This window comes from Aphelocoma coerulescens, unplaced genomic scaffold (genome assembly GCF_041296385.1).
Source record: "Aphelocoma coerulescens isolate FSJ_1873_10779 unplaced genomic scaffold, UR_Acoe_1.0 HiC_scaffold_70, whole genome shotgun sequence".
Lineage (NCBI taxonomy): Eukaryota > Metazoa > Chordata > Aves > Passeriformes > Corvidae > Aphelocoma > Aphelocoma coerulescens.
Window position 1 is genome coordinate 2,069,791 of NW_027184055.1, and position 19,786 is coordinate 2,089,576.

The 19,786-nt window shown below is 59.9% G+C and overlaps 2 protein-coding genes across 2 annotated transcripts; both read right to left on the reverse strand.

The window, feature by feature from the left end:
* Window positions 1–1,440: 1,440 nt before the first annotated feature.
* Window positions 1,441–4,629, reverse strand: LOC138102336 (olfactory receptor 14J1-like). Its single transcript, XM_069000025.1, has 2 exons — window positions 4,544–4,629; window positions 1,441–2,477 (listed from the first exon to the last, which is right to left on the reverse strand). Exon 2 carries the CDS (start codon window positions 2,452–2,454, stop codon window positions 1,525–1,527), a length of 930 nt encoding a protein of 309 aa, XP_068856126.1. The 5' UTR covers window positions 2,455–2,477; window positions 4,544–4,629; the 3' UTR covers window positions 1,441–1,524.
* Window positions 4,630–15,218: 10,589 nt separating this feature from the next.
* On the reverse strand, window positions 15,219–18,662 carry LOC138102338 (zinc finger protein 3-like). The gene is made up of 3 exons (XM_069000027.1): window positions 18,583–18,662; window positions 16,613–16,688; window positions 15,219–16,428 (listed from the first exon to the last, which is right to left on the reverse strand). Exons 2-3 carry the CDS (start codon window positions 16,659–16,661, stop codon window positions 15,590–15,592), a joined length of 888 nt encoding a protein of 295 aa, XP_068856128.1. The 5' UTR covers window positions 16,662–16,688; window positions 18,583–18,662; the 3' UTR covers window positions 15,219–15,589.
* Window positions 18,663–19,786: the final 1,124 nt, after the last annotated feature.

Consider the following 19,786-nt stretch of genomic DNA (forward strand, 5'->3'; position numbering starts at 1 on the left):
ACTGCCCAGCCTTCCCAACGTCCCTGACACCAAAGGCCTTTTCCACGTCCCTCATTTCCAGGTCAGTGCCCAGAACACAGCACAGCCCTGTCCAGGTCCTGGGGGTGATTCCAAAGGCAGGCAGCTCAGATTTCTCCCCACAGACCCACCACTCCAGTGTCTCTCTGTGCAGCCCATGGCTGTCCTGAGCATTTCCCTGGAGCCTCCCTGCCCTGGACATTTCTGCCCATCAGGCTGAGGCCAAGAGGGTTGAGCAGGTGCACGAGGATGATGGAGGAAAGGGCTGGGTCAAAGTGTCTCAGGAGGCTGTGCTGGGCAAGGCTGAGGATGCTGCAGGAAACAGTGGCACTGGTGAGGTGAGAGGAGCAGGGGAGAGACCTTGTGCCTGCCCAGGCTGGGCAGGAGCTGCCCCAGGATGGAGCTCTGAAGCACACACAGGATGCACCTGTGAACACGGGAGGGGAAGACTGGATCTAAAAATCAGGCTGGGAAAGCAGAGAGCAGGAGTGTCATGGTGTCAGTGCAGGGGAGCTGCAGCACTGAGGACTGAGCACAGAAGAACTGCTGCAGTGTGTTGGGGCTACCAAAAGTGTCAGAAGTGTCAGAACAAGAAGGAACTGCTGCCTGTAGGTGACAGAACTGCCCCGAGCCATGGTGCAGTGTTTGCTGGAGACAGCCCTTCCAGCCCAGGAGTGTTGCAGAGAGCAGGGCTGGTCACCAGCAGGAAACACTCTACGTGCCACAGGTGCAGGAAACGGGGGTGGGTCATGAGAGAGAGGAGGAAGAGATTTTTCTGAAGGTAGAGGACATTCCCCAATAGGGAAGACTCCCTTGATGTTGTCTGATTGTGCCAGTCCCCTTTTATCCACATTTGTCTTTTCACTTTACCTTCTTTAACTTCTGCGCGTCCCCGTCTCCTGCTTGGGCACCTGTGACCGAGCACTTGTTTCTCTGCTCGGTGCTCATGGAACCCGTGAAGGCAGCTCAGAGGGGTGACCCCTGGAGGTGTTTGTGCCTCTGGCCGCATTCCACTGCCCAGCTGTGCCCTGTGCTATGGGAAAGGCAGAAGTGCCGTGTGCTGGAGGGCAGTGCCGCCCCTGCCTGCAGAGCCCTTGGAGCCTGCACAGGGAGATGCTCCACACCTGGGCTGCTTGCCCCTGGAGAAGAACTTACGCCTGACTGCGCTGCTCTACAAGGGTTCTTTCCCCTCCACCTCTGCACAGAAGTCCTTGTGCCAGCAGTCAGGGGTCTGAAGAAGCATCTTGGAAAAACAGATCAGGGCAAGGTACTTTATTGTATTTAATGCACAGAAAACAAGCCTTTTGAAAGACTTTGGGTTACAGGAGAAAGGTAAATATTGATGAAAATTGCTATGAGTAAGGATAGTCATTTGTGGAAAATATTACAATAGTGCAAAAATAATAAAAAACCGCACCCATAAAAAAAAAAAAGAAAAGAAGAGAAAAAAAGGCTGAGGTTGTAATGGGTTACATTCTGGAGACTCTGGAGCAGAAAAGAGTCAGTTTAGGGTTTCTGCAAACCAGCAATCACTTTCTTCAGAGAGTTTCTGAGCTCCTGGTTCCTCAGGCTGTAGATGAGGGGGTTCAGGGCTGGAGGCACCACCGAGTACAGAACTGACACTGCCACATCCAGGGATGGGGACGAGATGGACGGGGGCTTCAGGTAGGCAAACATAACAGTGCTGAGGAACAGAGAGACCACAGCCAGGTGAGGGAGGCACGTGGAAAAGGCTTTGTGCCGGCCCTGCTCAGAGGGGATCCTCAGCACGGCCCTGAAGATCTGCACATAGGAGAAAACAATGAACACAAAACAGCCAAAGAGCAAACAGGCACTGACAGCGATGAGCCCAAGTTCCCTGAGGTAGGATTTGGAGCAGGAGAGCTTGAGGATGTGTGGGATTTCACAGAAGAACTGGCCCAGGGCATTGCCCTGGCACAGGGGCAGGGAAAATGTATTGGCCGTGTGCATGAGAGCGTAGAGAAAGGCACTGGCCCAGGCAGCTGCTGCCATGTGGGCACAAGCTCTGCTGCCCAGGAGGGTCCCGTAGTGCAGGGGTTTGCAGATGGACACGCAGCGGTCATAGCACATGATGGTGAGGATGAAATACTCTGCTGAGAGGAAGAACAGAAAGAAAAACACCTGAGCAGCACATGCTGAGTAGGAGATGTGCCTGGTGCCCCAGAGGGAATTGTGCATGGCCTTGGGGACAGTGGTGCAGATGGAGCCCAGGTCGCTGAGGGCCAGGTTGAGCAGGAAGAAGAACATGGGGCTGTGCAGGTGCTGGCCGCAGGCTCCGGCGCTGATGATGAGGCCGTTGGCCAGGAGGGCAGCCAGGGAGATGCCCAGGAAGAGGCAGAAGTGCAGGAGCTGCAGCTGCCACGTGTCTGCCAATGCCAGCAGGAGGAAGGGGCTGATGGAGCTGCTGTTGGACATTTGGAGCCTCTGGCCATGGAGTGCTGTTGAAGGACAAGACAGTGAGGAGTCAGGGGAGACTTTGCTGAGCAATGCCCAAGCCCTTTCTCCCGGCCCTGCCCCCCACTTTTCCTTTTCTCAGAGCCATGCCTGGAGCTCTGCTGGGATCTGGCCCCGTTGCTGTGACGAGCAGGGGCTGTGCCCATGGACAGCGAGGAGTCAGCTCTGCTCTGCTGCAGTGGGGACATGGGAATGGGGACAGGGGCTGGTCCTGGGGCTGGACTCCATCAGCCCAAACTGCTCCTGAGGCAGAGGAGCTGGGCAGCATCTCCTGTGCCAGGGCTAAGGAACGGTGACGGCCAAAGGCAATTTGAGAGAGTTTCCTGTGTGCCCAGGGAGAGCAGAGAGAGCTGTGCAAGGCAAGAGCATTGGCTGTAACTCAGGGAAGGGTGAGGGGAGCTGCTCTGTCACTCCATCTGTCCCCAGCTGCCCTTGCTGAGATGGAGGGCAGTCACTGTGTTCCCCTGAAAATCAGCCTGGCTCAGCTGAGAGCAGAGGGAGCAGAGAGCAGAGCAAAGTGGCTCAGCCTTTCTCAGAGTCTCAGCCCCACTGCTGGCCAAGGACACTCGCGGCCCCAGTGTCCCCTGGAAGGCAGCTGAAGCTGGGATGGCATCCCGAGGGCACAGCCAGGCTCCTGTCCATGGCACTGCTGGAGGAGAGCCGGCTCATTGCCAGCCTCCCAGCCCGGCCTGCCCAGAGCTCCCGGGGCAGAGGGAGCTGGGACACCCCATTGCTGTGCTCAGCCTGCACAGGAGGAGCCCCCGGGCTGGGCCTGAGCCTGCAGCTGGAAGTGCCATTCCCAGAGAGCCCCTCAGCAGCGCCAGGAGCAGCTGAGCAGGGCAAGGAGAGAGAGCCGGGCCCTGAGGAAAAGCCTTTCCCTGCCCAGCGCTGCCCAGCCCCTCCCGGGCAGCACCAGGGCAGGACAGTCGCCCTCAGGCCCCGGGCAGCAGGAACGGGCCCGTGGCCGCAGAGATGCCCTTCATCTCTGCTGCTGCTCTGCCGGCCCAGGAGGGCACCGAGGGCCCCGAGCCCCCGGGCTGAGGGCCCCGAGCCCCCGGGCTGAGGGCCCCGAGCCCCCGGGCTGAGGGCTGTGCTGGCTGCGAGGGGACACCGGAGCTGCGCTGCTCAGGGCGGTGTCTGCACTGCAGGGCAGCGCCGGCAGCTGCCACAGCTCCCCTCAGCAGGGCTGCCCTCAGCGCTGCCTCCCTCCCTCCCTGCCCACGGCTCTGCTGCTGGAGCTGGCCCAGCCGGGAGCTGCTCCTGCGGCCCGGGCTCCGTCCCTGCCGCTGCTGCCGGAGCCCAGCCCAGCCCCTGGGCCAGCCCTGCCCGGCAGCCGCTCGGGGCTGCGGCGATTAAAGAACAGCTCCCCCGGGCCTGGGCACCATGGAAAGGTGATGCTGGCTGGAGCTGGGGGCTGGCGAGGTGCAGGCACTTGCTGAGGCTCCCAGGAATCCTCAGTGTGATGGTTTAAGAGCCTCAGCCCCTGCTCTGCCTGCACAGCTGAGTTTCCATTCCCACCAAGGTGAGCCAGAGAAAAGTGGGAGCACAGATTGAGGAAAGCAGAAACTCAAGCAGGAATCTCCTGCCCTGAATGTGCTCATGAAAAACGCCTCAGAAATGACCTGGGCATGAGCTGGAGCTCTGAGCAGCCCTGGCCCCACAGCAGCCTCTCCACAGCAGCAGGACCTGCCCTGCAGGAGTCACTCCTTGCAGCCACAGCTCCTCCCCACCGTCCATGGGGAGCTCCCAGGCAGGCTGAGAGCTGCCCCTGGCAGGTGGCAGATGCCCTGGCCTGGCAAAGAGCCCTCAGGGCTGCAGGAGCTGCTCTGCAGGACAGCCCTGGGCACCCCTGGCTGCTGCCCACCTTCAGAGCCTGCAGCCGTCCCTGGCAGCAGGAGCCGTCCTGCCCTGTCCCTCTGACGGTGCCCAGGGCAGCCCCGCTCTGCAGCACATCCTCCCCCAAGGCAGGAACGGCAGCAGAGCCATCCTCACAGCCATGGCAGCCGTGTCATGGGCCAGCTCTAGAGGATCCCTGCAGCCAGAGACTCACTGTGTCCCACGCTGTGAAGGTTTCTCCACGAATGAGTTCAGAGCTGTCCTTCCAGCTGCTTTAGCTAGCTCTCTGCTCACTCCTCCCAGGTACCTGCAGGCAGTGCCCTCAGCCCTGCTGGGCAGGCAGAGGAGCTGCTCCTCAGCAGAGCTGCCTCTTTGAAGCTCTCCTTGGTTGCCAGGAGCTTGAGAGTTCCCTCTGTGCCAGGAGCCCGGCCCAGCTCAGCAGCACAGCAGCAGCACAAGGACTTTAATGACCCTCTTGGGGCTTTGGTGTTGTTCACATCAGACTCAGTCCCTCAGAGTGTCTTCAAAAAACTTCTCAAGAACTCAAAGATTCAAAGTCCAAAGTTTCTTTAACTTTTAATGGGTCCCATCAGGACACCACTCACGTGAAAGTGTGCCCAGGTTCCAGTGAGAGCAGAACTCTGGAGGCAGCGATGGCAGGTGGGAACAAGCAAGGGAAAGGTGTCTCTGGTGCTGAGCAAAGCTGGCTGTGTTCCATGAGTGCAAAGGGCCAAGGCCTGAGCCCCAGCCCCTGGCAAGGCAGATCCTGTCCCTCCCTCAGTGCTCAGGGCTCTTCCCGGGGCACTGGGATGTGGGGATGGGCAGTGCCCAGGGCAGCACCATGGGGCGGCCCCTGCCAGGCTGCTGGGCAGGGACAAGGAGGCACTGAGGCCCCAGGGCTGCAGGGGTCACTTGTCCCCTCCTGGCCTCAGGGCCAGGGCCAGCAGCCATGGCCAAAGGGCTGCACAAGTTGGCTCTGTCAGGGCCTTGCAGCTGCTGCCCATCCCTCTGCCCTCTGCAGCCCAGGCTGTGCCACGCTGTCCCTGCCCTGCGCCTCTGTCCCTGCAGGCTGTCCTCATCCCCCCGGCTGCCCCACCTGGCTGGCCCCTTCCTTTGCTGGCAGCTCTGCGTCCTGCCTGCCTCTGCCTGGCCACACAAAGCCTTGGGCTGCTCCAGACTCCTTCTGGGGAACGTGTTGCACCCCAGCCCTGCCTGGGAGGGAAATTCCTTTCTCCTGATGTCCACTCTGGGCCTCCCCAGCTGCCCTTCACATTCATTTTCTCGTTCTCTGGCTGTTCTCTACAATGCCAGAAGGATCCACCATCTCTGAAACCTCCCTTCAGTCCCTCCCAGGGCTCTCCTCTGCTCTCCTCAGTCTCCACTCCACGGAGCACAGAGCTCCTTTGTCCCTATACAGTGGTCAGGTGCTCGAGGCCAAGAGCACCCGGACAAGAGGGACGGTTCTTTTCCCCAGGAAGGAAACCACAGAAGCCCAGTATTGAAAGATGAAAGGCGGCCACCAGAGGCCAAGGCCAGCCAGACCTGTTTGTCTTGGCAGCTTTTGTCTGGCAGCAATCCTGGGATAGATGGAATTTTGGAGGCCAAATTCCAATTTTGGCCATGGGCAGCGGGAGGAGAAGGATGGCTCAGTTCCACAGGAAGAGAAGCACAGCCCCAGCGTTTCAAAGGCAGCTGAGAGCTGGCCCTCAGGAAGCCAAGGGAAGCTGCACTTGTCAGTCCTGGCAGATTTTGCCTGGGAGCTGTACTTGGATATACAGAATTTTGGAGGTGTATTCCCAATTTTGGCCATGGACACCTGGACTTGAAAGATGTTTTTTCCATGGAAAGAACAGCACAGCCCCACAGTGTTTCAAAGGCAGATGAGAGGTGGCCCCAAGAGGCCAAGGCCAGCGAGACCCATCTGTCCTGGCAAGTTTCATATGGGAACAATCCTTACATAATCAAATTTGGATGTAGAATCCCAGTTTTGGCCGTGGGCCCCTGGAGGAGAAGGACAGTTCTGTTCCATAGGAAGGAAAGCACGGAGCCCCAGCGCTCCAGGGCAGTGAGAAGCAGCTCTCACCATGCCAAGGTCAGCCGGAGCTGCCAGGCGGCCCCAGGAGCCCAAGGCAGCCAGAGCTGTTCCATGTTCCCTTGGTTCTGTGGGCCCTGCAGGGTCACAAAGGCCCCTCGGTTCTTTGGGGCCAGCAGTGCCACAGTGGCCCCTTGGCTCCATGGAAGGCCACAGGGTCACAATGGTTCCCTTGGTGCCACCAGCCCTGCAGGGTCACAATGGCCCCTGGGTTCCACGAGGCCACGCAGGGTCACAGTGGTCTCCAGAGGAAGGGCAGCACCGAGCCCCAGGGCTTCAGGGGCAGATGAGACACAGCCACCAGAGGCCAAGGCCAGCCACATCTGTCTGTCCTGGCAAGTTTGTCTGGGAGCAGCCCTTGGATATTGGGAATCTGGGAGGTGGAATCCCAATTTTGACCTTGGGCGCCTGGACAGGAAGGATGGTTCTTTTCCATTGTAGGGAAAGGGTGGAGCCCCAATGTTTGGAAGGCAGATGAGAGGTGGCCCCCAGGAGGCCAAGGCCAGCCAGACCTGTTTGTCTTGGCAACTTTTGTCTGGGACCAATCCTGGGATGGAATCTGGGAGGCCAAATCCCAACTTCAGCCATGGGAGCCTGAAGAAGGACGGTTCTTTTCCATAGGAGGGAAAGCACGGAGCCCCAGTGTTTCAGAGGGAGATGAGCAGGAGCCACTGGAGGCCAGGGCCAGCCAGAACCATCTGTCCTGGCAGCTCTTCCCTGGGAGCAATCCTTGGATAGACAGAATTTGGGAGGTGGAATCCCAGTTTTGGCCATTTGTGCCTGGAAGAGGAGGACGGTTCTTTGCCATAGGAAGGAAATCACAGAGCCCCAGTGTTTGGAAGGCAGATGAGAGGCGACCGCCAGAGGCCAAGGCCAGCCAGAGCCGTCTGTCCTGGCACCTTTCGACACAGAGCAATCCTTTGATAGATGGAATTTTGGAGGCAGAATCTCAATTTTGGCCATGGGCCGCTGGGGGAGAAGGACAGTTCTGTTCCATAGGAAGGAAAGCACAGAGCCCCAGTGCTCCAGGGGCAGGTGAGAATCGGCCCTGGACATGCCAAGGTCAGCCGGAGCTGTCAGGTGGCCCCAGGAGCCCAAGGCAGCCAGAGCTGTTCCATGTTCCCTTGGTTCCCTCGGTGTCACAAAGGTGTCCTTGGTTCCATGGGCCCAGCAGTGTCACAATGGACTCTGTGATTCCATGAGGACCTGCAGGAGCACCATAGTCTCCTTGACTCCACGGGGCCTCTCAGAATCACACCGGCCCCTTGGTCCATGGGGCCCAGCAGTGCCCCGATGATCCCCTCGGATCCAATCCCACAATTACAGGGCTCCCAAGCAAAAACACAGGAAAAGGAGGAACAGTTCTTTACTCTAAGAAGTAAACAAGGCTGAGGGAGGAGAATGAATCCACCAGAAAGCCATGCCCAGAGCTGTCCTGAAAATCAGCCCTGGCTGGGGTCGGGCTGGGGGAGGCCCTAGCCCCCAGACCCCTTTGCTGAGGCCAGGTTTGCACCCCCATCCCCCAACCAAGGGGGCAGGAGGAGTTTTGGGGGTGGGGGGTAACCCCTGCTCAGGGGGAGTGAACACCACCCCCCTTACCCAGACTGGCTCAGGTGTGAAACCCCCAGCCCGGGAAGGCCACACACACAGGGGACAGTGTCACACTCGCCCCTCCCCAGGGGAGGTCTCTGTCCCTGCCACTCCCTTGCTCTCCCCCCTTTTCTCTCTCACAGGCTGGGGGGCTTTGCCAAATGGGAGAATCATTTTTCTCTTCCTCTCTGCCACCTTTGTGACAGCTACACAGAGTTTTCCTTCCTTTCAATCATCTGTACTGGGCCGAATTGTCACTTTTCTTTTACAGGAACCTGCAGCAGCTGAGCTGGAGCTGTGTGGGAACCGCTGGAACTTTGAATTGCCACCAGAACTGCTTGTGCTGTCGGTTCATTCATGGTTGGGGTTTGTTTGTGTTTTCACCACAAGGGACTTGTGGGAAGACCAAACATTGCTCAAAGCATTTTGTGTAGAGTTAAGTTTGATTTCTGCCAAGTTTATTTGGTCTGGTGCCAAGGGGATGCTGGGGAGGGGCTTGGTGGGGTTGTCCCTGTCCCTCTCAGCCCAGGGAATGCTCGGGGGTCTCTGTCCCCCTCGCCCTGGGGGATGCTCAGGGGTCTCCATCCCTCTCACCCCAGGGAATGCTTGTGCAGGGTGGGGGACCAGGGGCTCTGTGTCCCTCTCACCGCTGAGTGTGCTCGGGGGGTGAGGGGCTCTCCGACCTTCTCACACCTGGGGAGGCCGGGGGGGTCTCTGTCCCTCTCACCCCTGGTGTGACCCCACCCAAGCATCATCGGGGTGAGAGGGACAGAGACACCCCCAAACCCCCACAAGCACCTCCCGAGAATCCCGAGGGGAGAAGAACAGAGACCCTCACTGGGCACTGAGTGGGGTGAGAGGGATAGAGATAGTCTCCGTCCTCCTCTGCCAAATATCACCCTGAACTCAATATTCCCCCCACACACCAGTAAAATGGTGAAACTTTAGATGTCTCTGATCAATTTCTTTATTTTTACCCCAATTTTGGGTGTTTTTAAGGGATGAAGATGGATCAAAAGAAAATTAGGGCCAAAACAGAAGGACCATCAGCCAGGTGTCTTCCCAACGTGGGTCACCAGGGCTCTTCTGGGGGATGAAGTTGGAGCAGAGGACAAAGCTCTTGCCATAGTCAGGGCACTCACAGGGCTTCCCTTACTGGTGGCTCTGTTGGTGTGGGGTCAAGTGTGAGCTCCTGGAGAAGCTCTTCCCACACTGGGGACACTCGTAGGGCCTCTCCCCAGTGTGGATCCTCTTGTGGCAGAGCAGGCTGGAGCTCCAGCTGAAGCTCTTCTCACATTCCAAGCACTTGTTGGGCTTCTCTGCCATGAAGCTGCTCATGAAGCACCAGCTCTGAGCTCTGGCTGGATCTGCAGCTGCCTTCCCAGCACAGGCTGGGTCTTTCCTCCTCAGAGCTCCCTGGGCTGGGTTTGGAGCCCCCCCAGTCACTTCCCAGCCCCTTCCCAGCAGGGCTGAGTTGAAGCCCTGTGTGCCCCTGTGCTGTGCCCGGGCTGGCTGCAGGCAGTGCCCCAGCCCTGCTGGGCTGTGCCCAGGAGCTGCTCCTGGCCAGAGCTGTGTCTCTGCAGCGCTGCCGCTTGCCAGGAGCTGCCTCTGTGCCAGGAGCCCGGCCCAGCTCAGCAGCACAGACACAGCACAAGGACTGGAATGACCCTCTCGGGCCTTGCTGCTGAGGCCATGAACATCAGTCCCTGACAGGGACTGGCACAAACCTCTCAAGAATTCAAGTCAGAATTGAACTTCAAAGTTTCTGGAAGTTTTCATGGGTCCCAGTGAGGGGCACGACTGAGAAAGTGTCCCCAGGCTGCAGTCAGAGCAGAGAACTGGAGGCAGGGATGTCAGAGGGGACAAAGAGAAGCCAAGTCTTGGTGCCCTGGGGCACAGCAGCGTCTGTGCCACCAAGGGCTGGGAGGAGACACCTTGTCCTGAGGCCCTGGGGCCTCCTGGCACAGCCCCAGCAAGGCTGGCCACTGTCAGCCCCTTGTCCTGCCTTCAGCATCCCCCCACATCCCAGTGGCCTCAGGGATCTGCTGCAAGGAGTCCCTGGGGAGCCTTGGTCAGGAATGGCCCTGGGGGCTCCTGAATGCTCCCAGGGACTGCAGGGTTTTCAAAAGACTTTGGCTTTGGCTTTTACCTGGGAGTCTCTGAGAGCTTTGTGCAATCCTCGCCCCCAATTATCTGCTCTAATGAGTCCCTGGAGATTCTTTGTCAGTAAGAACACTCAGTGGGGCTCATTAATGCTTCAGGGTACTCAGGGTTAATTTAAGTACTTCTTTTTGACACCGACTCTCTGAGAGGTTTGTGCAATCATGGCCTCCAATTATCTGCTCTAATGAGTCCCTGGAGATTCTCTATCAGTAACAACACTCAGTGGGGCTCATTAATGCTTTGAGATACTCCAGGGTAATTAAAGTACCTCTTTTTGACACTGAGTCTCTGAGAGGTTTGTGCAGTCATGGTCCCCAATTCTCTGCTTTAATCAGTCCCTTGAGAGCCTTGGTCAATAACAAGAGTTCATTAATGCTTCAAGGTACTTCTGGTTTTTCTAAGGTACTTTCCTTTTTCCACACTTGAGTCTCTGAGAGCTTTGTGCAGCCATGGTCTCCAGTCCTCTGCTTTAATCAGTCCCTTGAGAGCTTTGCACTGACACACATGTATTGGCAGCCACTGAAGAATTGGCTGCAGCCGCCCCAGCAAAGGGGGAACCTTTGGTGCCCGGCCAGGCCGTGCCATGCCCAGCTCTGGCAGCATCCCCCTGGCTCTGGACTCACCTGCACACTGGCCGTGGAGCGTGTCTTTGGAGAAGGTGCCAGAATCAAAGGCCATCATCTTCAGCTGCCGCTGGCCAGCTCCAGGAAGAGGTTGTCGGCCTTGAGCTCGTCCTTGGTGGCTCCAGCAGCAGCAGCGTGTTCCCTTCTGATGCTCCCTGCTCAGAGCTACAGGCAGGACAAAATCGTCTGGATTCAGAGGGAATTGATATTTTTTAAAAGACAACTCAGTTATTTACCTTTTTTTTGGTTTTGTTCAGTACTTACATTATTTTCACTCCTTCCTTCCTTCCTTCCTTCCTCCCTTCCTTCCTTCCTTCCGAATTCCTTCCGAATTCCTTCCTTCCTTCCGAATTCCTTCCTTCCTTCCTTCCTTCCGAATTCCTTCCTTCCGAATTCCTTCCTTCCGAATTCCTTCCTTCCTTACGAATTCCTTCCTTCCGAATTCCTTCCTTCCTTCCGAATTCCTTCCTTCCTTCCTTCCTTCCTTCCGAATTCCTTCCTTCCGAATTCCTTCCTTCCTTCCTTCCGAATTCCTTCCTTCCTTCCGAATTCCTTCCTTCCGAATTCCTTCCTTCCTTCCTTACGAATTCCTTCCTTCCGAATTCCTTCCTTCCTTCCGAATTCCTTCCTTCCGAATTCCTTCCTTCCGAATTCCTTCCGAATTCCTTCCGAATTCCTTCCTTCCGAATTCTTTCCTTCCGAATTCCTTCCGAATTCCTTCCGAATTCCGAATTCCTTCCTTCCTTCCGAATTCCTTCCGAATTCCTTCCGAATTCCTTCCTTCCTTCCGAATTCCTTCCGAATTCCTTCCGAATTCCTTCCTTCCTTCCGAATTCCTTCCGAATTCCTTCCTTCCTTCCTTCCTTCCGAATTCCTTCCTTCCTTCCGAATTCCTTCCTTCCTTCCGAATTCCTTCCTTCCTTCCTCCCCTCCCTTCCTGCCCCCCTCCCTCCCTCCCTTTTCTTACTTTCCTTCCTTCCTTCCCTCCCTCACAAGCTGCTTCTCACCCCATGGAAGGGGTGCAAATCACTAGGATCCCCTCCCAATATGGGTCTTCTCACCCTCCCAAAATGTGGGGACTTCACCTCAGCCCCCCAGATTTCAGGGGCTTTACGGCACCTTCCCCAAATTCACTGCAACCTCCCAGAAACGACGTAGAGGCTCCAAAATTGTCAAAAAACACCAGGAGCCTCCCCAAAAGCAGCTCCTGCTTTCCCTCCCTGGAGGGCCCCACTCCAAGTGCCCAAACCATCCCATCCCATCCCATCCCATCCCATCCCGTCCCGTCCCGTCCCGTCCCGTCCCATCCCATCCCGTCCCATCCCATCCCATCCCTCCTGGACACCAATTCCCCTTCTGTGCTTCCTGACTCCCCACAGCCAGGCCTTGGGGCTGACGGATCGAGCCATTTGGGGCTGCCATCGACACATTGGGGCTGGCATTGAGTTTATTGGAGGCACCCGCTCAATCCCTCCATCCCAAATGGCAGCTTGGAACCTCTCCTCAGCCCTTGCTGTGCCCATGGGCTCACCTCAAGTCCCAAAATGACAGCCAGGGCCCCAAAGCCCATTCAGAACCTCTCAACATTGCCAGAAACAGCAGCATCCTTCCCAAAATGGGCTCCCTGCATCTCTGACAATAGGTCCCCCTTCCAAGTACCAGAGCCCCCCTCTCAGAACCCCTCCCGAAGCATTGGGGGGACCCCAAAACTGCCTCAGGAACGGGACATACCCTGAAATCCCTTCAGGAATGGGGGATACCCCAGAAGCCACTCAGCAACGGGGTCCCCCCGGCCTCATCATGCGCAGCCTTCAGCTGGCTCAGCCAGAGCCCATCCCGCCCTCAGCAGCCCCAGCCCAGCCCAGCCCTCCTGGGCAGGAAGCCCCAATGGCCGAGCCGGCCTGGGACACTTGCAGGGATGCGGGGGCAGCCGCAGCTTCTGGGGCCAGCCTGTGCCAGGCCCTGAGCGCCCTGCCAGGGAACCATTGCTGCCCCACATCCCATCTCAGCCTGCCCTCGGGCAGCGGGAAGCCGTTCCCTGGGGCCCGGCCCCGCAGGCCCTTGGCAAGAGTCTCTGTCCCCCAGCAATTGCTGCTCCTCCCTGCTGCGGGGCCCGAGCTGCAAGTTGATTTTCTGCCGCTGGCGCCGGCCCAGCCCCGAGCCAGGGCCAGCACCTTGCCCTGGAGCTCTGCGGGCGCTGCGTTTGTGCGGCCGCAGCGCAGCGGCCGCAGCTCGGAGCTGCCCTTTGTGTCCCCGCCGGCAGCTGGCAGAGCTGGCGGGGCCGGGCCAGGGCCGGGCCAGCCCCGGCCTTCCCGGCTCTGCGACACAGCGGCGGCAGCCCCAGCCTTCCAGCCCTGCACACGCTCCCACACAAGCGTCCAGAGCCGCGGCCACGCAACGCAACTGACCGGCCGCTGACCCCCCAGCCCGGCCTGATGGCCATTCCTCTGCCCACACCTCGGCCAAGCTCCCCTTGGCCACCTCCTGAGCCACAGTGCCACAGACAAGTGCCACATACAGCTACAGAGCTCTGCCCAGAGCTGGCAGGGAACGTTCATTCAACAGAAAAACCACCAAGAAAAAGAGAACTGCCCCCAGCAGAGCTGTTCCCTCCTGCAGTAGTTACACCTGCACACCCACAGCGCCTGAGACTGCAAGCAATGAGCATTCCCTGGGCACATGTGCAGCCCAAGCAGCTCGAGGACAGCCTTGCAGCAGGACTGCTCTCAGCTGAGCCAAAAAGGCCCCTCTGGCAGCTGCAGGGCCATTGCAAAGGGCAAGGGCCAGAGCCTGGGCCCACGGGGGAGGAAAGGGCTCTGAATTCCCCTGCCCTGGCACAGAAACCCTGTTCCCAGGCTGCTTCCCACACAGGATTCCTCTGGAGGGCTGCGGAAAGCTGAGAGGCAGCTCTGGCTTCTCCACTTTTCCTGTGCTAAAGCTGCCTGGCAGAAGAAATGGAGGGACAGCTCTGGTGGCACAATCCCTCCCGGCCCAGGGCACAGCGCTGGGAAGGTCTTTCCGTGCCGAGGCTTTGCTGCGGCCAAGGAAAGCTCCTGGCTCAGGGTCACCTTTCCTGCTGGGCCAGACCCCCCGAGTGGCCCAGCAGCAGCAGAGAATTCCAGCACAGCCCCGGCACGGGCAGGGCGGCCCTGGGCGGGCTGCGGGAGCCGGCAGCGCCTGAGCTCAGAGCAGCTGAGCCCGGGGGCTCTTGGCCAAGGCCGAGGCCCAGCGAGCATTTCTCAGGTCGCAGGGCGGCCTGGAAAGGTGCTGGGGGGGATCATTCACCCCCCAGTGCGGTCCCAGTGGCTCCCAGGATTTCCATGTCCGTGCTCCCAGCGCTGCTCCCAGCCCTGATCCGTGGGGATGGGAATGTCCCGCTCCCTTCCCGGGGCAGGCTCACACCTGAGCCAGGTGTGCAGGGCAGGACCTTGCCCTGAGCCCAAGCCCTGTCCCCCCTGCAGGATCTGCTTCCCATTGGCCTCTTCCTCCTGCGGCCCCAAGCCCAGCTCGGTGCTGAACGAAGGGCGCTGGGCCGGGGTCATCCCCCGGCAGGGGCTGCGCACCCCCTCTGCCCCCTCCCCAAATTCCCTCCCGGGGCAGCAGGGGCTGGCTCAGGAGCCCTGTGGGCAGGGAAAAGGGGGTGACACCGGGATGGGGGGGTCACACACGCTCTGGGGGGACACACACGGCCCCTGGGGATCCCCCTCACCTTCTCCTGCAGTGCCAGGAGGATGAATCCCAATATGGAGGCCCTGACCCCCGGCAGCATCTTGGGGGTGGGGTCTGGTGGCAGCTTTGGGGTCTGGGGGAGAGGCCCTAAAACCCCCTCCCAGCCCCACAGCCACTCCCAGACCCCTCAAACCACCCCACAGCTCCTGGCCAGGAACCCCCCAACCACTCCCTGCATCATAAATGACCCCAAGAACCACAAAATTCTCTCCAAGCCACATGGCCCAGCCAAGATCACCAAAACTCTCTCAGAGACCACCCCAAAAGGCCCCTCCAAGCACTACAAATGCCCTCAAGAGCCACAAAAGCCCCTCCCAGTCCCCCAAGGAGCTCCCCAGACCCCCTCCCAGCCCCCATGGCACTGACCAGGACAGGCTGGGCGACAGGAACATCCACAGCCCTGAGCAGCTCAGGCACTTCAGCAGCGATTTGGGCACTTTGGAGGTCACACTCCAAAGGGGGAGACCCAGGGCAGGGACTGGGCCAGCCAGCTGGAATTCCTGGAGAATAGATGGGCTCAGGTGGACACGTTCTCACAAGTATGAGGTTGTGGCCCCAGTCTGCCTGGCTCCACAGCCCCACAACACTCAGATCCTCCCGAATATTCCTCTGAACCCCAAATTCACTCCCAAATTCCAGTAAAATGGTGCCGCTTTAGATCTCTTTGTTTAATTTCTTTATTTCTACCCCAATTTTGGTTGTTTCAGTGGGATCAACACAGAAATTACTTAGGCTGTAGAAGATCTCCAAGATTTTCCAGGGTTGCTTGATACCACCAGAAGAATCAATTAAAATTTTAGGGTGTAAAGGTAAAAAATCAGCTCTTCCCAATGAATTTCCAATGTTGATCTGAGTCCCGATGGATGTTCCTGCCCCTGCGTTCACCCAGGTGCGACCAGGGATCCAGGAGAACGTGGAGAGCACCAGCCAGGGGTCTTCCCAACACGGATCACAGGGAATGTGGGCCACCAGGGCCCTGCCAAACGTGGCTCCTCTGATGGGAGATGGAGTTGGAGCAGAGGACAAAGCTCTTCCCACAGTCGGGGCACTCGCAGGGCTTCCCTTAGCGGTGCCTCCGTTGGTGTCTGGTCAAGTTAGAGCTTCTGAAGAAGCTCTTCCCACACTGGGGACACTCGTAGGGCCTCTCCCCAGTGTGGATGCGCCGGTGGGTGACGAGGTGGGAGTTGTACCTGAATCCTTTCCTGCAGTCAGGGCAGCGGAAGGGCCTCTCATCCGTGTGAATCCGCTGGTGCTGGAGGAGAGTGGAGCTGGTCTGAAACCTCTTCCCACACTTGGAACACTCGTAGGGCCTCTCCCCAGTGTGGATGCGCCGGTGGACGATCAAGGAGGAGCTCCTGGAGAAGCTCTTCCCACACTGGGGACACTCGTAGGGCCTCTCCCCAGTGTGGATGCGCCGGTGGGTGACGAGGTGGGAGTTTTGTTTGAAGCCCTTCCTGCAGTCGGGGCAGCGGAAGGGCCTCTCATCCGTGTGAATCCGCTGGTGCCGGAGGAGACTGGAGCTGGTCTGAAAACTCTTCTCACACTCAGGACACTCGTAAGGCTTCTCCCCGGTGTGGATCCTCTGGTGGCGGATCAGATGGGAGCTCCGTCTGAAGCTCCTCCCACATTCCCCACACTTGTGGGGCTTCTCCCCATCGTGAAGCTGCTCATGAACCACCAGCTCTGACCTCTGGCTGCATCTCTGGCCGTTTTCCCGGCACAGGGTGGGTCTTTCCTCCTCAGAGCACCCTGGGCTGCGTTTGCAGCCCCTCCTCCTGCGGGATCTCCGGGGCTTTTCCTCCCCGTTGGATTCCTGCGCCGTGGAGCCGCTCAAAACGGCCTCTTCCACCAGGTTCTGCCGCGGGGATTTGTCCTCCCTGGGCTCCGTCCTCAGCTCCTTGTCTGGGGAGGAAGGACAAGGAGAGGATGGAATTTGCCTCCGTGCCACAGGGAAGGGGAAGGAGATCCCCCCAGTCCGTCCCCGGCAGGACGGTGTCGGCAGCGGGGTTGTCCTGCAGCCGGGGGCGATGCTGGGCTGGGAGATGGAGCAGGAGAGATGGGAAAGGGGCACTGACTTCCTCCTCACCTGCCTGGGGGTCCCAGGGCATCTTCCTCTTCCTCACAGCCTCCTGCATCTGGCCAAGGGTTGGGAATGGGAAATCCTGGTTTGGGGAGAAACAAGGGATGAGTGTGTTGGGTTGGGGCTTCCTCCTGCCCAAGTCCACCTCTAGAAGTCACCGGGTACCTGGTGTCCATAAAACCAACAAAAAACCAAGAGTGACTCCAAAAACGGCCTCCAGGAGTTCCCCCTTTCCAGTCTCCTCACTTTGGGGTTCTGGGGGTCCCCCTTGTCAGGGCTGCTGGGGGTCCCATGGGTCCTGGGGATCCCCCTCTCCGGGGTCCTGCTTAGGGATGCTGGGGGGTTTTGGGGGTCCCACAGGTCCCTTTTTTCCCAATTCTGCTTTGGCTCCCAGAGGTCCCAGGGTCTCCCTCTTCAGCCTCTCCAGGCACTTGGGGCTCCCCCCTCTCCTCACCGCCCCTTTTAGGGCTGAGAGATCCCAACCCCACCTCATCTCCAGGCCCCCCACCCCTCCAGGCTCTTGGGGGTCCCCCAGCTCTGGTATCGTCCCTCTCTGCTCTCCCCACTCCAGGCGTCCCGTGTTCCAGCCCCCAGCTCTCCTGGGGATCCCCAAAGCCAATGTCCAACCCCGCCAGGACCAGGTGATCCTCACATGGTACCCCCAAGACCCCCAAGGGGCAATTATGGCTCAGCTTTGGAGTCCTGCAAGATCCACATATCCCCTGTGGCCCAAAAAATCCCTCCCAGGGACATGCAAGAACATCTGGGGCTCGATTCCAGAATCTGCAAGCTCCAAACACCCCGCCAAAAAAACCCTCCTGGTGACCCCCGATAGATTTGGGGTGAGCTCCCCCTCCCCGCTCACCTGCAGGATGGGGGGAAGATGCTACCGGGGCTGGGGGTGCTGCGGACACAGTGGGCGGGCGGTGGAACCTCGTGGTTCTCCAGCTCCTCCTCCTCCTCTCTCCCTCCTCTTCCTCCCACTCCTCCTCCACTCCCACCCTGCCCCCCCTTTCCCACCCCCTCTGCCCCACGGCTGCCGCAGCACCGGCTGCTGTGTGGGGGGAGCCCCCGATCAGCCCCAGGGATGGACAGGGGGGTTGGGGACCCCCCCAGTGCGGATCCCTCCCTTCCCCAGAGCCCCAGGGAATCGCTCCAGGGCTCAGGTGCTGGGGGACAGGGCTGCACCCCCATGGAACTGCTCTTCTGCTGTCCCAACCCCACCTTTCCCTCCCCTCTCCTCCCCTTTCTCAGCGTTCCCCCAATCCACAGCCCCATTCCAGCTCAATTTGGGTGTCCCATGCCCATCCTGCTTTCTTTGGGGGTCCCAGCCCCCTCTTCCCCTCCTCCTTCTGCACCTTCCCCATCCCCAATCCCCACCTCCCCTCCCCCGGCCTTGGTTTTGGGGGTTCCAGGCCCCTCCTGCTCCCTTTGGGGGTTCCATTCCCCATTTCGCTCCATTTGGGGTCCCAGACCCGCCCCCCTTCTCACCGCTCACCCCGCGCCCGGGGGGGCTCCCAGCACCACCAGTGCCACCAGTGCGGCCCCAGCTGCCCCCACACGCCCCATGCCCAGCGCCGGGCGCTGCCGACAGCCCCAAAGCAGCCGCGCTGTGCCCTGGGGGGTCCCCAGAGCGGCCCCGCCCCGCACGGCACTGGGAGCACCAGTCCGGACCAGTGCGGAGCGCGGGCGGGCGGCATCAGCCGTGCCCGGGCAGGGCCGGGCCCCGCGGGGCTCCCGCCCGCACTCGGCCCCCGCCGGGACAGCGCGGGGGGGCCCGGCCTGGCCGCCCCCACCTCCCCCTCCCCAAATTCCGCTCCGGGGGGCGCTGGGGGCGGGGGGGGCTCAGCTGGGGCCAGAGGTGCCGGAGCCACGTGTCCCCCGCTGCCAGCACCGCCCCCTCAGGATTAGGGGTGCCCCAAAACTCCCTCGGAGCTGGCGGATACCCCGCAGGCGAGCTGCCCCTCCCCGGTCACCTGCGGGATGGGGGGAGCGGTGTTCCCGAGGCCGAGAGCTGCGGACACAGAGAGCGATGGATGCACATGGAGGCTCCTCTTCCTGCTCCCTCTGTCCCGCCTCTTCCTCCCGCCCCTCCCCCTTTATTCCCTCCTCTTCCTCCCGCTCCTGCTCCTCCAGCCGTCCCCCCCCTCGCTCCTCTTCCTCCTCCTGTTGTTTGTGGCTCCCATCCCGGCTTTGTCTGGCATCAGCCCTGGGGCCGTGCCGTGCTCAGCAGCAGCAGCATCCTGTGCTCCGGCAGCACTCCCTGCTCCTTAGGGAAGGCTTTGGCATTTCTGCCGGGCACAGACACTGAAGCTCACCCCGACCTGCCCCGCTCCCATTGCTGTCCCCTGGGCGCTGGGCAGCTGCTGGGCCAGGGCAGCCCGAGACACAGAGGAAGCCAAGTCCAGCCCAGCTGCCCGGGCTGATGCAGACGAGCCCCAGGGCCGAGGTCCTGCAGAGCCCCACGGAGCCCTCGGCTCCTGGCTGGGAACGGGCTGTGCTGCGGCTGCCACAGCGGCCACAGCGAGTCCTGGGGCTCCCCCGGCGCCGCTGCAGCAGCACCCAGGTTCCACCTCCTGTGCCAGGCCCTGGCCAGGGGCCAGCAGATCCATGGGCTCCGTGCCGAGGGGGAACAGAGCAGCAATGGATCGGCTGCAGCCCCCAAGGACCTCGAGCAAATCGTGCAGGAACATCCAGACCTGGACCTGACGTTTGCAGAGCTGCAGCCGGCAGAGTTCTGTGGCGCAGGAGAGCCGGCACGGCGAGAGGAGACCTGCAAGGAGCTGCAGGAGAAACACTGGTCCCCACACAGGTGCCCTTTGCTCATTTCACCTCCCTCTATTTCCCTGTGTACTTAAAATGTGCTTGAAAAATAAAGTGACTTTTTGAAGGCTCCAATTTCAAAACCATTGCTCTAAACCCTTCTCCCTTTCCCTGTGCAGCTGTGGTTGCTCTGGCTCTCTGCTGCCTGCAGTTGTGCCTCCTGGCAGCTGTTCCTCTGTGTCCAAGGCTTGTCCCTGCCAGTGCAGCCAGAGCCCAGCCCAGCCCTGGGGGCTCAGCCCTGCCCTGCAGAGCCCTCCCAGCCCAGGGCAGTGCCCAGGGGCATCTCCCTGGCAGCAGGGCCTGAAGGGCAGCTCAGACAAAGGGAGATGCTGCAAGCCAAGGTGCTGTCCTCATCTC